The sequence below is a fragment of the Falco rusticolus genome, chromosome Z, assembly GCF_015220075.1.
Source record: "Falco rusticolus isolate bFalRus1 chromosome Z, bFalRus1.pri, whole genome shotgun sequence".
NCBI lineage: Eukaryota > Metazoa > Chordata > Aves > Falconiformes > Falconidae > Falco > Falco rusticolus.
In genome coordinates this window covers 31,106,513-31,124,633 of record NC_051210.1, presented here as the reverse complement: position 1 = coordinate 31,124,633, position 18,121 = coordinate 31,106,513, and the positions used below count along the sequence as shown (strand labels likewise).

Genomic DNA, 18,121 nt, shown 5'->3' with positions numbered 1-18,121 from the left:
ATTGACTAGCTGTTGACCCACTATCACAGTCTGTATTTGACTATCAGTCAAGGTTTTATTTCTTGTAGCCAAATGTTTCCTCATGTGTTCAGTGTCCTTCAAAATGTGCTTTAAAGGTTCCAAAGATATACTCGATTTACTTTGGGGTAAGATATCAGGATGCTAGTACAAAGTTACTTGTTGCTCTCGATCTAGGATAAAAGTGAGGATTCTCCCTTTCCAATATAAATGAGTCACATTTTCTAAACAGCCTGAAAAGGGAGTGGTCAAATGGTAGAGAACACCAGCTGCAGAAGAGACCCCGAACCACAGTTTGGAACAGCTATGTTATACAACCAATCTCCAGAGATCCTGTATACAAATTTTAGCAAGTTTTCTAATAACTAGTGAATTAATTTTATTTAGTGTAGCTTATTTGCCCTATGTAAAATTTTTCCAAAGAACAGAAAAAGACACACGTCTTGTTTGAAACAAGCAGAGAAAAGCTACCTCTGCTAAATTTGTAGTGTCTAGTCCGAAGTCAGAGATAAAACTATTGCTCCATAAAATCAGTGATTATTTTTTAATGATTGGCATGTTTTACCATTCTTATTCTAGAAATTAATCACTTAAATTGGAACCTCAAAAAATGAAAAAGGGTTCCCAAATCAGGCATAAGCATTAAGATGGCAGTTATTGCTGACAGTTTAGCTAAACTGTAATGTAGCCTACATACAGGGATCAATCAAAATATTTGTATTTCCAAATGTTGCAACTGTTGCTTTATTAAACTTGCTATTTTAATACGAAATGAACAGGCCCTTCTTTGAAATATGTGGTTACAATATGTTGTAAAAATCACCCAAAGTACAGTAGCTCATAATCTGTTTAAGAAAAAAAAAATTGTAACTGCACATCAGAAGAACACAATTGTTTATGAATTGTGTTTTGCAACTTCATCCAAAGTAGCAGGCTGCACAGATATTCAGTTAATACAATAAAGCCACATGAATGAAAAATCTATTACACAAAATTACTTGGGTGTAACATGTAGAGGTAGTGGCTGTTCTAGAATTTTTTTTTTTCAAATAGTTTATTTGGATGCGTGCTTTCAAAAGCTGATGATTCTTACTGGATGGTGTGAGGCAAAATTAAACCCAAATCTTTCAAAAGGGCATGGTTTCACATAAACCTAGACTAGCGAATTAAGGAAGAAAATGACTGAAACGGAAATGTCATCTTGGTTCTGAAAGTGACGTTCCCATCTTCCTGGCAACAGAAGGGAGGAAGGGTCTCAGCATGCAAAATGAGGACACTAAATAAGACAGGTCAAACCTGTTCTGTGTGCTTTGTGACAGGATTAGCTTTGTGACACATGCTTTCAAAGTACATCACAAGAGCAGCTGCATTAAAAAATACAAACCTTGGAGATGTATTTAATCTTCCTTCCAAGATGTACTTCTGAAAAAGATTTTCAGCTGTGCTGAACCTAATAAAGCCTATTTAGAGCCATGCAGACATTATCATATATAACATTTTCCTAGCTATATCTCAATTAAATGCTATATAAAGAAATGCAAGGTAGAATGCTAATTTTTTACTATTTAATTCATCTAATTCCTAAGGAGCTGAATGCAGTTACTGGAATGGAAATTAAAGTGCATATCTTTACTTCATGGTAATAGACAGAATGAACTTTTAATTTAATAATTTTCCAGTTTATAGCTCTGTCCTGCCTTGACCTTATGATACAAAAAGAAATTCCTTCTTTACCACCGTCCCTACCCAGGAGTTTTGGCCAGAAGGACTCTTGGCTCATTCTGGGTGAGGCTGTAGAAGGAAGAGGAGACTGGGTGAATGTTAAAATGGGAAGGCTGAAGCAGAGCTTTTTTCATCAGGAGCAAAATCATCCTGCAGCAGTCCACTGTGGCTGTCAGAACTAGGATGCAAATTAGTAACAGATGGCACAACCTGGTTTTCCTCTGCTTTTCAAGGGATGATGTCAGCATTTAAATGGGTAAGTCTTACTGCCTTTAACAACTTGAGGAAAAAATCTATAGGCCTGTCAAGCTGCATAAATAAAAAGAATACATTACTCTTTTTGGCCAAGCACTGTTAAAAACTAGAGTATTTTACCACACTTTTGTCTCAGCAATAAATAAAAATGTCAGCCCCACTCATGGAGAACCTTCTAGACAGCTGCACACATTTCAGACTGCATCTTACTTAGTGGTCTGCTTGACCTCTCCAGTATAGTCTTGGATATTTAAAAAGACAGGTCAGTAAAATATTACTTAGGCATTCTTTCAAACTTTTTGGCCAGAAAAGCTGCATCTACATCAAGGCTCTCTTCTAGCGTATCTGCAGTAGTTGGAGTGCCAAATCCATCTTCATCTTTTCAAATGTAACATTCCTGCTTCTTATCCTGCATTTTTTTCTTATACTTCCTTCATGTGTAACAGATAGTTACCGCTCCTGCAGTCTTTCTTAGGACAAAGTCCCAATGTAAGCTATGACTGTCCTATTACAGCAATTTCAAGCAACCAGAGGAACTGTACAAATCTTTGGATTGAACTTTTAGTATCATACCTCACACTTGGTGCCTATCTATGTATAATTTTTGGACTGAAATTTTGGATTATTTGTGCCAAGATTCTTTCTGAACAGTCAAATTAAATCTCTCTTGTGTAAATAGTAAAAACGCAAAGTTTTACATACAATCAGTTTTCACTGAAGGGATTTTATTTGCCAAATTTTATGCACTAAAAATGCACACATTGATAAGAAAATCAAGATTCTGAGACAGTAGGTTTATGGGCATTCCAAGCAGGCATAAGCCTGTACTACTGCTGAAAGAAATAAATAGTCCTGCTGCCTTGTCCTCCCCCAGCTGTTTCTTCCGACCTTTGGGATGTCTCTTCTGTGTTGAGGTAGAGGTGAGGCTTAGCAGTGGAACAGTCAGGGAACTAGTCATATTAAAGCTGGTTAGTAAAAAAACACAAAACCAATCACCCGAAAGAAGAGGTCATTTTAGCCCAGGTCACTCCATCTGTTACTGAAGGTATAGCAGAAACATCAGTCTCCATTTAAGCCGGAGTTTTAGTTGCCTCATATTCTATCTACAACAGAGTCCTGCTCTTGGGAATAAGAAAGTTGCTAACGTAAAATCTAGACTTTCAAATACAGAAGGATTACTTCTGTGGTTCCTTATAATGGATCCTGTTCCTTTTCCAGTGGCCTTGTGAATGAGTCTTTGAAGAGGAATATGCAGGTAAATGATAGGACAACAGACAATGAGTGTAACAGCATGGCGTAGCAAGTCTAACTAGCAGTTTTCGTTTGTCCAAAAGAATTTTGGCCTTTGCCTGAAAAAAAAGTAATTGGAAAAGTCAGAAACCAAAATGGGATTGAAGGCAGAATGTTCCTGCTGTGAATACAATCTGCTGTTCTCAAAGTGGTGATGGTGGTATGATTTATAATAGCAAAAGAGGTTTTCTTATAGGAAGAATTGAAAAATAGCAGTTGACCTCCGTTACAGATAGGAGGAGATTATTCATATAATCTGACTTCGATGTTTTAAACTTTTTTTTTTTATAAGAGATGTTAAACCATGGGATCTCTGGACAAATGTACTGGCCTTTAGGACCACACTTTTTGACTGGTACAGCATTACAGAACAGTGAGAGGGAAGCATGACAGTGAGGGAAGTACAAGAGCCATGCCCCTCATAATTGACACAGTAGCATGAAGAGCAGCAAGTTCTTGGCTTATGGAGGTTGATTGAGAAATACAACTTTAAAACATTTGACTGTTCATCTGTGCAGGAGAAAGTAAGCACAGCCACCTGAAATCTTACGGAATTTGGGCGTGTCTGGGATTGTCTCAAAGTGACAGCTGCTAGCAGGGCGCAGACCACAATGTGAGGAGACACAGCTTCTAGAAGGAGAGCCCCGCCTAGCAGGACTGTTTCTGAAAGGAGCTTTCTAGACAGCCTTGCTTTGTGCGATCTGCTGTCCCAGGCCATACAGCCTTCCGCAGCTGACAGGCCCCACGAGTTACTGACCTGCTGGTGCGAACCCAACAGCCAGGCCTCACACCTGAACACGCAGGCTAACGCTCAACGCGGACCACAGCCACCACCAACACCCATGTCCCTGTCGTGCTGCCCAGGCACCGCCACCACGTTCCGCTCTGCGCTCAGGTGCGGGCGGCAGGGATGCAGGCTGGGCAAAGGGCCGGCCTGCCAGGGTTGCAGGGAAAAGCGAAGGCGGGCGGTGTCGAGGGCAGACGCACAGTGCCAGGACTACGGCAGCCTCCGTGGGGGACGCGCATGTCCTGCCCGAGTGCCACCCGTGCGGGGCTGAGCGGCTGACGCCAGGAGCGTTACCTCGGCGGCGGCCTAGCTGCCGGCTGCTCACGGCGGCGGCCAGCCCGGTGTCCACCGCCCCCAGCCCCTGCTCCCACCCCCGAGCACGGCCCAGCCGCCCCGGCCCGCTCCTCCTCAGCCAGGCCGCGGCGGCTCGGCATCCAAGGTGCCTCGGGGGGCAGCCGGGGGCGCCTGGACCAGCCCGCCCCGAGCCTTCGGCTCCTCCAGCGGCGGGAGGCCCCTGCGCCCCGCCGCGGCCCAGTGCCCCCGCCCACGAGGCGGGAAGGCGAGCCCCGGCCCGCCCGTCCCCGGTTGCCGTGCCGGGAGGGCGGGGCCGGCCGGGAGGGCTGCGGCGGCGGGGCGGGCTGGCGGGAGGCGGCCCCGTGAGGTCACATAGGACGTATCGCTCCCGGAAGCAGCCAGGAGCGGAGGCAATGGCGGCTGAGGCGGTGGCGGCCTACGGCCGTCGCAGTCAGTAGCTTGGTGGAGCCGCCGCGCCCCGTTACCCCGCCTCGCCTCCCCGCCCCGCCTTACCTCACCGACCCCCCTGGCCCCTCCGCCTCCTCGGCAGCCAGCCGGACAGCGCCTGCCTGGGCCATGTCGCTCTTCCAGTCCGCCCTGGACTTCCTAGCGGGCCCCGGCTCCCTGGGGGCCGCCAGCCGCGACCAGAACGATTTCGTGGGGCAGACGGTGGAGATGGGCGACATGAAGCTGCGCATCAAGCGGGTCATCGCAGAAGGTAAGACCCGGCGGCGGCGGCGCGCCCGGGGGCGTGCAGGGCCGGGCCGCGCTTCCCCTCGGGCCTCCCGCCGCCCCTCGCCCGGCCGGGCGGCCTGCCCTCTGGGCCGGGGGAGGCCTTGTGGGGGCGAGCGGGCCGGCGCCGCGGGCCGGGCCGGGGCCGGCGGGTTCGTGCTGCGAGGGCAGGCGGCCCCGCCGCGGGGCTTGCGGCCTCCGAGTGCGGCTTCGGTGAGGGCCGCGCAGCGGGTTAGCGGGGGTGCGCGGCGAGGGCCGGGTGCGGGAGCGCGGCGCTGGCGCTGTTAGCGGGCTTCGGAGCACCCGCTGCGGGCCGGCGTGTTGTGCGGCCGCAGCTTCGCCTGCGTTACGGGGTGGAATGCTTTCACCGCGTAATACAACTCTCCAAGGAGTTCATGATCCACGGGAGGTCCTCATGGAAGTGCTGGGTTGCGTGTATATTACAAAAAATAAACAAAGATGTATAATATTATGCCGAGGTGCATGTTTGCCTGTGCCGTTCTGGGGTGTTTAAAAGCGGAAAGGCAGGAAAATACATTAACTTTAAACACAAATGTCAGGAAGCTGATCTCGGCCTGCATATAGGCTTTGCTGAAGCACAGGAATTGAATGTCTGGACAGTTTTTAGTTTCAGTGGATTTTTGGGTAGGCACCTTGGCACACTACTTGCTGCTCTGTTTTAAAATAAGTATTATGTTTGGGGTGTGCACACTACTTGGAAATTAGCGCAGATTTGGATCTTGTGCTTGTGGTCACAGGAATTGCTTTAGTTTTTTCCTGTAGAAGAGACATTGGAAGCTTGTCTCAAAAGACTAAAAGGTGAATTTGTACATATTAATGCAGTTATAGTTGATTAACTTTATACAGATGGTTAGTATTATTTAGGTTAAATATCCCAAAGCTCTCTTCAGAGCCCCTTTCCATTATTTAAGTTGTTTTTTATAGTTGCTTTTTATTGTCTTTGTATTTAAGTAGTTTTATAAATAGATGTATTGATTATCTTTTTCCCTGAGTAGTTTTTCATTGAAATCTTAGTGACCAGCGTGGAAGAAAAATTTGATTCTTCAAGACCAGCTACTTTAGCTAAACTCCCCAAAAATTTGCTCATGTAAAACAACAGGACATGGTCTTCACTGATGTTTTATTTTCTTAAGGACAAATAAGTTGTTACTTTTAATGCTTAAACACGTCTGGCATATGATCTCAGACAAAACCTGGCAGTTTTGTAGGTAATGAGTTGCATTTAAAACAGTACTTCAGGTCCTATGCTGCCTTCAGCCTTTACTTAGATGCTCTTCGCGAAAGAGAGTTGCAAGTGAAATGTTGGCATTCAATGTGGCGTGAATGCTGAATGAACTGGCTGGTGCTGCTGTTATTGTGACATTCCTACCAGGAGTGACCACAGCAGTTTCCAAAGAACAACAAAGGAAAGGAAGGGCAGGAAGCTCTATCTGAGATATATCTGCTGTTCAGTTCTTGATTCTGAAACAAGTATTTCATATGTTACTTTGGCAGCAGCCTGCTGTCTCCCACGATCTGACACAGGCTTTCTAAAATGTCAGGGGAAGGATGCCAGGTTAGATGATTTAAAGCAAATGGAGACATGCTTTAAGTCTGGTGTTCTTGAGAATTGATCTGTAACCACTGCTTTGTGTTCCATGTTTCATTTCATGTTGTTTTTCTCTGTATTTCCCTGACTGAAATTGGGCCTAACTGCTTACTTTACCTAGAAAGTAAGACTTTCCAGCCAGCATAGCTGGGCTAGAACAACCCTTAACGTAAATTCAGTATAAATACAAAATGCAAAAGTCCCAGCCTCTTGCTGTCTTCAGACTTGTATTTGTCTTAGTGTATAATTTATTTTGTGGCTGAACTTGAATTCATCTTTGAGCTCTGAACCTGTGTTTGACACCTCCTGATACATGCTTGCATAACTGTGGTTTATAAGCATTCTCTTCTGTACTTAAAAATCCAGAATCTGTTTTACTTTTTAATGGAGTCCTTTCATGCTAAATTCACTACTAGAACGTAAAGTGCAGCTTTCTGAATTTAGATTTCAAATCAGTGATGAACTGTGTGTGATCAGCCAGTGCAGAGGGGTAGCCTTTTCCATAAGATCGTACAGTCTGGTGCTTTTTCAGTTGGTGTGAACACAGTCTGTGGATTAGCATTACCGAGTATTATATGGCAGTGTAAGTTCAGTTGTTCTCGCACTCTACAGCTCTTTCCAGCTCTGGAGTGTGCTGCCCATCTGTGTCGGTGCAATACACGTTTGGCCAAGCTGTAAGCTGAGAAACTGGCAGCACCACCTTTGGATTCGTGGTGGGCTGCTGCAGGAAGTTGAGAGCAACCTGGGGGGGACAGGCTGGTGATGATCTCTAGTGCTGATACTACCTCCAAATGCATGAGCAGACTGAAGTGTGTCACAGGACAGACTGAGTGTTCCTAGAATAGTGTCTCCTGTATTTTCTACTTGGGTATTTTGGTAGCTTACTGCAGTTAAGAAATTTTTAGAGAAGGTGGGTTGGGGCCTTTACATGTAATCCCTACTTGCCCTTTGTGTGATGCTGGTTCAGCTGTGGTTCTTTTGGGTCCTCCAGTTAAGTGCACAGACTGCCACACAATTTTACTTAAGTAGAATAGTCATTGATTGCGTATAGAAGTAGACAATATTAGTAAAAGTAACTATCTTACACTCTTGTGACAGAGGGCACTCTCTTGTATGGCCATAAGTCATTGCAGTCTGAGTATACTGTACCTGTTTATATCACAACATGGATGTCTGCTGTCACCAGGGTGACTGCATGTGTATAGTCCAGATATATGTGGTAATTCTCCAAATGCTTGCTAACACATTTGGGTTTTGTAGGGTTAGGTGAGAGAGGCTTAAACTCTCTTGAAAAGCCTCAGTCAGATCGCTTACTGTTCACATGAACAGTATGTGCATTTTTATGCCGACTCTCTGCTTCATCATTTAACATCCTGGAGTATCCATCGCTTTCATTCAGGAATGTCAGGATTCCTGTATCAATCTGTACTAGGTAGTTGAGGGACTAAAGTAGTTCTTAATGATTCAGGAATCCTTGCAGCCTGCACATTTGACTTTAGGTGAGAATGGGGAGAGCAAGTGACCACAGCAGGCTAAAGAGTAGTTTTCAGAAATTTCTTGTTTCTTGCTCCTGTAAACTGGCATATTTGCATAGACAACCAACCTTGCAAATGTGTTTTTCAAATGCTAGATGCTGCTGGCTTTCATTTTTGCCTGCGTTGGACATAAGGTCTTCTGATAAGACCTTATGCTTGTTTACCTGATAATGGTGACACTTAAAAGATGGTGGACAAGTAAGTATGGGAAACTTCTTGGTTTCTACCTATACTGTAGAAGGAATAGAACCTGGTCACTGGGCTCTCAGATTATTTGTTGAGAGACTGCTGATGCATTTCTTCACTATGAAGAAAGCATCATTCCTTAGTCAGAAAGGTAGCAGCTACAGACTTCAATTTTTTTGGAGTTTACAAAGCTGTCATTGAATGGAAGTCATGTAGATGACTTGTTACAAGCTGCATTCTGACAAAGTGAAACTTGCATCTGTCATTAAAGTATCAAAAAGTTGCTGCTTTAGACTTCAAGGTTCCTTCAGTAAATTGAGTGTGAATAGGCAGTATTACAGTTTACCAAATTTACAGATACAATTTCATGGTCTCTGCAACTTCTGGATTTATAGGATGGTGGTAACATAATTAAATGTGGATTATTTTTTTAATGGAAGTAATTCATAAAACTCTGGGCAGCAGAATTACAATGGACACTTAATGGTCAAGTTTCAGCAAACGTTTTAGTTTGATTTGCTGACAGATGCTTGGAGTTACTATGAAAGGAGGAGAGCTTGTATCAAATCAAAGAGAAATTGCAACAGCGTGTCATGTAAAGGATGAACTGACAGTTACTCTGCAAATAATGTGTGAGGCAGAGTTTTTGGAAGTAGGAGAAAAATATGATAATCTCTGTGAAGAACTGAAGCATGCTGACCTAGCAGCTTTCCAGTTTGCATTCCCTTTACTGTAGATGTAGAGAAGTTTTTCAACGTTAAGTGGAACAGTGCCGTTTTTTAAAACTGATGTTTCTGAGGTATAGCAGTTCCTGCTTCCAGGTGAGCGCTGAAAGTTTTAGGGTGTCATACCTCTCTACTTCTCAAGTCATGGGAAAAAATCCAGATTTTAGAGCCATACTTCATTTTTGAGGCCTGTTTAATCTTGTTATTAGTGTTACTGTTTTACCTGAGCTCCTGAAATGCAGAAAAGACTACATTTAGGAAGGAGACATTGCTTTATTTGATTGTGTGCAGAATCAGGACAGTTGGGAAAAACTCCCCAAATGGAGTGCAAAGTTGGACAGAAAACTTAGTGTATTTATATGCTCAAATTTACATAAACTGTTGGTATAGCTTATATGTCACATTGACTCCTCCTAGCTACTACGTTTCCATATTGCTATCATTGCAAAGCTATATATACTATGCATGCATGCGGATCCTGGTTGGTCATTGGTGGTCACTTGAGTCAGTGCCCCCTATTCATTTCAAAGTTAACTCCAAAATACCCTTATGGCTGTTACTTTCACCGTATGCTTTGTAGGCATTCTGTAAGTATCCTGTGCTTCCTTAACTGCTCAGGTGTTTATTTTTCTAATAAAGAAAAGCTGCTTTCTAAGATAAGTTCCTGTTAAAAAATTCCATGCTTGACCTCATGAGCGCTCAGCACAATAGCTAAAGTTACAGTAACTGGAGCATATTTACATTTAATTTGAACTCTGCTGATATCATTAGGACTTTGAAATTGACACAATTATGTGACTGGACTTCAAAAAACATGCTTATGAATCAATGCTTGGCAACAATCACAGAGCATCCTTTCTGCTTTGATTAAGGATGTTGCCTGTACTCTGGTGGAAAAACAGCTAACATGGAGCCCAGGCTAAAATTACAGATTTTTAATGAAGTTATGATTGAAACATAAGCTACTTAGTATTGATAAGGGAACAAATTTGGTCAGTATTTGGGAAGGGAGTGGACAAGTCATACCAAGTTGTTATAAACAGGAAGCTATTCACACCACCCTTTTCTCATAACTAGTTAAGTGTGCAATGAAACAATACATTACAGTGGTAAGCAGTTTTATGTTGTGGTTGATGTCCCTATTTTGATGCTTCACTAGCTGATAAGTAGGAAAACTGTCATTTCACTGAAATGGTTTCTATGAAAAAATCACTGAAGACAGAGAAAACAAGGACAGGATAAAAAAAGGAGCAGATTTAAATCCAATTTGATTTATAGTACAGTGAACTTATTCAATATTATGTTGATGCCAAGGTTTAACTTGAGGGAGAAGGCAAACCTCTGGGTTGGAAAAGAAAGGGTCTTCTAATCTTTACAAGAGGATGCTAAAATACTGACAGGAGTAATGCCTGTGGGCTGCAGTGGTGTAAGGAGGAGTGTAGATTGTTTCCTATTAAAGCAAATGAGGTAGGGCTAATTTCCTAATGCAGAGGAAGTCATCAGATGGTCTCAGCGTGGGCCAGAAAGGTGAGGCTGGTAAGCTTTGTGGTCTAGCGTGTTTCTCTGGATCTGCTACGAGCCAAGATTGATTCCGGGACGGACTGTTGTACTTTGGCTACTCCGTTTTCATGAGCTGGTGTGGTACGCTATAGTGAACCTCTTATGTTTAAGCTTGCGCTGCAGAAAAGAAAGAAAACTAGTTTTCTTCTGTGATAATTTTTGTGGCAGAAAATAATAATCTGAGACCATTTTTAGAGCTTGGGCTGTGTTCTGAGAAAGGGACTATGAAATGCTTAGTCAGTGGAAAAACTAGTGTCATGGTTTAACCCCAGCCGGCAGCCACCAAGCTCCACGCAGCCGCTCACGCACCACTCCACCCCACACCCCCCCCCCCCCCCCCCAGAGAAATAGGGAGGAGAATCAGAAAGGAATGTTAAACTTGAGAGTTGAAATAAGAACAATTTAATAGGTAAAGCAAAATCTGTGCACATAAGCGAAGCAAAACAAGGAATTCATTCACCACTTCCCATGGGCAGGCAGGCGTTCAGCCATCCCCAGGAAAGCAGGGCTCCAGCACGTGTAACCCATTACTTGGGCAGACAAATGCCATAATGCCAAATGTCCCCCCTTCCTTCTTCCCCCGGTTTATATACTCAGCATGATGTCCTGTCATATGGAGTATCCCTTTGGCTAGTTCAGGTCACCTGTCCTGGCTGTGTCCCCTCCCGATTTCCTGTGCCCCTCCAGCCCTCTCACTTAGTGTCTCAGGGCAAGAGCTGGGATGGCTGTGTACATATATGCACACTGGTAACCTGTACGGGGAGATGCTAAGATGATTCTGCTGATGTAAAAAACTTCAGAAAACTGACTTAAAATGGTCTCAGGTGTTTATGTGAGTGGAAATAATGAGCAAAACCACCCCAAATAAAAATATATTTTCTGCACCCCTAGGAAAGAAACCAAAGTCCTCCTACTCTTAACTTTCATGTTGTCATTTGCCTCAGTTGGGTCTAGTATACAGGTGTTTGTTCATACAGGTATGTTGGTGTAGGAATGTGATCGTTAACTGCCATGGCTGTGTTGACTGTGAAATCCTTGGTGTGGTTATAGTTAAACAGGTGAAACTTTCTTAAAATTTTTGCGAATTATATTGCAGACTACATTGGTCAGAAGGCCTGGAGTAAGCTGTTAGGGCAAAGAAGTTTTGTCAGTGAAGTTGTCCCTATTCAGGTTATATTAAAACTGTTTTAATAGACTAGCTCCACAAGGAAGCCAGCTTCAAACCCTAAACAAAACAATAAGGAAGCAGGTAGGACTAATTTTGCCTTTTGTGGAAAAAAAAAAAAAAAAAATTCACCAATAACAGATACTTTTAATTTACTTTTTTTAAAAGCCATCTTTGCAACTTACTATACCTCTTCTGGTACCCCAGAAAATCCATAATTTAAAATTGCTATCAGCTGTAGAGCTGCAGTAGTTGTGAACTAACCACCACCTGGAATGAGCAGTGTTGCGGGGAACGAATTGTGTTCAGGTGAAACAATGAAGTGACTGAATGAGAAACTTAAAACTGATGTTTTGACAGGGGCATAGCTATAAAGGGTGGGGTTAGAGGCCATAGCAGTGAACTTACCTATAAAACCAGTGCAATGAATTAGGAATTTAATCAGGCATGATACCACTGGCTTTTGTTTGGAGTTCCGAAAAGTTTAATGAACTTAACTATCTGTTTAGCATTTCAGTACTTGATTTTAAGGTACCATCACTGAACTAAAAGTGCATCTTTTAAACTACTTGTGTACTCTGAAGCTATCACTATTTTAATGAAGTTTCTCCTTTCAGCTTATTATTCTAATACCTCTAATAAATTGTTAGATCTTACTGCATGAGGAGCTCTAGTAAGCTGTGACACCATTGAAATGACATTAAAGAAGACTCTCTTCATTACTTTTCCTTTTGTTGACCCCTTCTATGAAAATGTAGTAAGTAAACGAAGTATTTTGCTAATACACAAGTTGAGTCTTGCCAGCTTTGTATTTAACTGCAGCAAAATCCTAGTATGGGCAGTTTCTATGGAGATTCCACTGGATTTTCAGTTAATGGTAATTATGCTTCACTTAAATACCTGTGCTTTAACTGAAGCAGAGCTTGTATTAACTTCTGTTGATAACAGGAAGTAATTTTTAAATGGCTTGCATTGCCCAAAATGTTCACTTGTGCTGCTAGGCCAAAATGAACATTAATGACTTTCAATGAATAGTGAAACCTACATCCAGTGCATGTTTTGAAGCTGAATATAAGATTTCTTTAGATTCCTAGCTAGCTATTAAGAGAATTGAAATTAATTGTTTTTGATTGAAGTGAGGTTTATTGAAATTGAACAGAAATTACTTAAACTTCAGGAGCCCTTCTGAAGTGGTTTTAATGTTGTGATTCTAAGTGTTAAAAACACAGCCTTTTCCATCAAGAAATGAACTTGTGTAGTTTTCATAAAAGTGGCTGAGATTTAAGCATGAATTTCAAGATTTGTGAACAGAAAGAAAATTTTGGGGCAACTGAATGTGTGTAGAGTTTTGGGAGGACTGTATGATGATCAGGACTTCTGTGAAAGTTTAAGAAATACCTCTTTTTGAAGACTCGCTGTAATATTTTTCTAGTTGTATACACTGATTCCTCCTTTTACTCCTTTGTACTCAGTGTCAACAGGATTAAGCTTAGTGATAATGTGAAACTTGGTCTATATTGTAAACATTTCTTGTATTGTAGGAAGAGCTTGTAGGAAAGGTTATCAGACCAGCTGAAGTAGTTGGAAAGGTAGCAGTGCTTCTAGGGCCTTTCTTCAGAGTTTGGATCAGCTTGGGTGTTAATCAGGTACATGCTTGAAAGTGATGCATTGAATTGATTTGATGACTTAATTCTGATGCATAGGTGCTTTCACATGTGTGATTTCCAGGAGGGCCCTTAATGCATTTGAATGAAGCATAGATAGATTTTTTTTTTTACAACATGCATGTAGGTCTGTGGACATTTGTAGAGGTACTAGCAAGGTGTATGCTTGCAATTAAGAGCAGTCTTGCCCCATTCCAGCCCTCCTGGAACCCTTGGCCGTGTACACAGTTGATCAGAGTGATTTAATGTTCTAGAAGTTTGTGCTGGCCTGAAGTCCCTAATTTTGCAAATGGAAGCATATATTTTCAAGGTGGGTTTGAAGGGTTATTAGAATAAAATCAAACATTGATCAGGATGAATGTAATGACTTCCTTCTGTAGGGCCAGCAGTACTTCCATTGTGTAGGTAGTCTGCAGCATCTGTGTAGGTCAAAGATGTGTAGGCAGTAGCTCTGTAATGTAGTGACTGGTACACACTGGTGTGGGGGCTTGCAATTCACTAGGATAGCGGCCTCTGAAACCTGGGACATGCCCCCAGATGTGAATAGGGAACTGGTTGGGAAGAGCAGTCAAAACCCATGGTTTCCCAGCATCCAGCTTCAGTGGAAGGATGACTCACAAATTACCATGCTTTTTTCACCAGCTCTATGCGATCTGTAAGCAATAGTCGTAACTGATCAGCACTGTCCAGAACCATGTTCTTCTTGCGTATGTTCTCATTCAAAAAGAAGCAAAGTATCTTGAGGTAATGCTTTTAAGATGATGGTAAGTGTGGACTTCATTCTGTCTTTGGCCCCTCTCCCATCTGTGCCTGAAATGGTGAGTGTAATTGCTGATCAGAAGACTTGCACTAGGGGCTTTAGAAAAGCTAAGGAAACTTCTGTTGTGGGAAGTACCAAAACTGTTTTTATAGGATAGGTCAAAATAAATGGATAAGCACAATGCATGCATGGGTGATACATGGTGGGAATGAACAGCAGCCCTTACTGTCTGTCATCTTCAGTGTTCTCATTAGTACTTTAACTCTTTCCTGTCTTTTGCTTGTCCTTCCTGCAAGTGCAGTCTTGGTTTTGCTGTTTTTGTGTGTAATTCCTATTTAGATATCAAAAGCAAAGGTAATATCCAGCAGCCTGTCACTTATTTAGTGTTTTGCATGCTACTGGAAAAATGACAAGGTGTGTGGGCAGTACCGTTCAGAATGGTACTTGGAGAACTCTGGTCAATTGCCATGTAAAACTCTTCTTGAAAAATGTTGTGTTTATTGAATTGCGAAAGCAAATGCTGTGTCCACTTCAAGCCTTTTGTTAATATTCCCCATCCACAAGAAGGTATTGGGTACTAATGTGACTGTACTGACCTGGATTCTGCATCTTTTTTTAAAAGGGCCTTGTCAACTTCTTTCTTGTCTGTGGTGGTTCATTCTTTAGTTACCTTATTCCCTTAGGCTTATGTGGTTTGCTGACATCTTCTGTGTTTATTCTCCAAATTATTGCTAGAGAAAACATCACTATGTGGTTCAATGAAGATAGCATTTATATTAAAAGAGTGGAAAGGCAAATCATTGAAGTTTGTCACTTTGGTTGTTAATCTACTAAAGATACTCTGTAATACACAGTGAGCATGTATGCAACTACAGTGTTTGTGTAACCATGAAGATGACATTCCTAGAAGAAATTGGAGTAATACCAGGATCTTTACAATGGGAGTAGAACTGTTCAAATATGTTCTTTTGATAGTTAGATTAACATAATTAGCAACTGAGGAAATTTAGTAGACCTGTAACTTTTTCTCAGTCTTTTTTACTTTGTGGAAATTTGCAGTGTTCTTGAACAAATTAGTAGTGTTTGATGAAATAGATATTCTGACAAAAGAAGTTGGAATGAAAATAATGCTGTATGCAGTGACAAATTGCATTTAGTAACAGTATCGCTGTCATTGGAATTATGTGCTTCAGTGCTTGAAAATGCTTTCCACTTTTAACATGAAGTCTGAAGCATGGAAATTATCCTAAAAGTATGAGGAGGTATGTATTTAACATTTTATCTCCCTTGGTTATTGCTGTTTTTATACGAAGCCTAACAGTGTAAAACAAAGGAGTAGTTTACTTAAAATCATTAGGTAGTATTGGCGGTAGTGAATCTTGGTTGCATAGGGACCTGCGTTAAAAAAAAAGGTTGCTTCATTAGGAAATCTGCATATGCAGACTGACAGAGTGCACGAAAGTAACAGTGCTTCTGGCATATGTAAAAGAAAGGAAGAGAATATTTTAGCTCTTGTATGTAGGTTACCCATGCTCTTGGCAAGCCACTGAAAAATACGTATAATTTGTGCATTCAGAGACGTGTCTATACTCTTGTACTAGATTTGTTAGACTAAAAATAACTGTTTACCTGAATATTGAGATTAAAACTGACTTTATGTGCCTTCTTTTTGTAGGTGGTTTTGCTTTTGTCTATGAAGCTCAAGACCTTGGAAGTGGCAAAGATTATGCTTTAAAGGTAAAACAAATTTACTTCACCACAAGTTTACAAGGTCTGTCTTTTTGCTTGGTGCTTTAGCATGATAGTTAATCCTTTGTGTATGCCACTGAACAAGTCATCAGAATGATGAAGTGGTGTTTTTAGCACACCATACCTGTATTCAGAATGGTCATTCCTGTTAAGGGCCTGCACTTTACATTTAGATGTTGAAGATGGGAGTTGCTCTGTTGGGTACTACTGCTGTTTGTCTTTATTTGGTCTAGAAATCCATGACGCTTCCCAAGCATTCTGTTACATGAGTATAAGGAATTTTTCCTAGTTACCTGTATAGGAATATTTTCACTCCTCAGAAGCAGATTTAGGCTGCTGGTTAGCCTACCTTTGTACTTACACAGTAAGTTTCCACACTCTTGACTCGTTCATCAAATGTTAATCCTGGCACTTTTCAGAGACACGCCACTGGATTCTTGTTTTCTGAAAGCTTATAATAATCATGTAACAGCTGAAAAACTGAAGTAAAGGACAATAAAGTGAAGTAACTTACTTGGTCATATTTTGCTGCAAAAAAATATCATGTCACTTGTTTTTACCACAAAATGGCTTCATTTTTGGGGTGGGGATATCCTGTGCCTGTACCTATCTTGAGAGAAAGTGGAAAGGGTAGTAGTGTGAGAGTTGGGAGAGGTAAGTTGGCATTACACGACCAGTAATTACTTAGTCTGTTTTTTTACTTTTCATACCGCATCCTACAGTAACAAAATGTGACCAAATCCATATAGTATGTATGTTCAAAATGTCATCTAGAAGTAGCCCTAGTTAAAAATAATAGATGGAAGGTGAACAATTACTGTACATTCTGTGTTTTGTAAAACTGGTACTTTTGTAGCAAATGCTCAGATTGATTCTAGTCTAAATCCAAGTAGATATTGGAAATAGTTATGGTTGATTTTGCTGATGATTACTTGAGTACTGTTGAAAAAAATTGGGCTGCCTAATTTGGAGAAGTTTTGGTTAGAGGAGGTTGAAAGTTCTGTCTAAAGACTTGAGGCAGAAGATTAATTTTTCTTTGTCAGTGCACAGTGCTCAAACTTTAGTGTTTTACACATCACAGAGCTGTCAGAGCAGTTACTTTTTGAGTGTCAAAGTTTACAATTGCTCAGTTATCACTAAACCTGAATAGTACAGGTACCTGCAGAACTGGGTGGTATGTTTATGGCAGTATGTCCAAATGTACAACAAGCCCACTTTGTTTACTGTCCCATCACACTTCCTTAGTTTTTTGACTGTAGCTTATCTTTTGTGGTCTGGAAAAAAAAAAAATCAATGAACTGTTTTTCTCTAAGTTTTAATAACTGTATCTTCTCAATTACTCTTCTTTTTTGACAGCGGTTGTTGTCCAATGAAGAAGAAAAGAACAAAGCCATCATTCAGGAAGTTTGTTTTATGGTATCTTTTCTGGAACATATCTTAAAGTTTTGATTTAATTGCCTGCTATCAAATGTTTCTGGGAAATAGAGGACTGCTCTATAGATTCAGTTCTTTCTATGCCCTACAATGCTTAAGAGGACTGACATTCTGAGGAAAGTCTAGGTTCCTGGTTTGTCCTGAATCTGACACCAACATCCAGCAAGTTGTTAAAAAATTGCAGGAATTCAATGTGTGCAGAAAACTTCTGTAGCTAGTGTAGACTTTATCTAGCCAGAAGTGAAATTCGTATTTGGGCTTTCTTGCAGTCCTCTGACTGTGGTAAACAGACCTTTTGACCATTCAGATGATACTTGGATCTTAAGTACACTTCCCTCACATGCACTGGATTTATTGCCTTTTTGACTATTCAGAACTTCTTTTACTCACAATGTTTCTTAATTTCTGCCTCAGGTACATCTGGCTTTAAAAAGTAATACTGAATATTAAGGAAGAAATTACAGTAGGATACGTGCATCTGTTTTACCAGTTGATGGGGTCAATAGATAGCATACAGACACCAATAGAGAAGACAACCTTGATTTACTGTTCATTTCAAATTAATACAGAAAATAAGGCAGTATGCACATACAAATGGATTAGCCTATGATACCCTGATTCAAGCAATAAAACAGA

At 41.4% G+C, this 18,121-nt stretch overlaps 1 protein-coding gene across 1 annotated transcript in view; it reads left to right on the top strand.

The window, feature by feature from the left end:
• Window positions 1-4,751: 4,751 nt before the first annotated feature.
• The window catches only part of GAK (cyclin G associated kinase), a 70,515-nt gene continuing 57,145 nt past the window's right edge, over window positions 4,752-18,121 (top strand). The window contains exons 1-3 of the mRNA XM_037373867.1: window positions 4,752-5,084; window positions 15,978-16,039; window positions 17,408-17,467. Of these exons, the coding sequence (XP_037229764.1) occupies window positions 4,943-5,084; window positions 15,978-16,039; window positions 17,408-17,467 (264 nt within the window). The 5' untranslated portion in view covers window positions 4,752-4,942. The remainder of the gene's footprint in view (window positions 5,085-15,977; window positions 16,040-17,407; window positions 17,468-18,121) is intronic.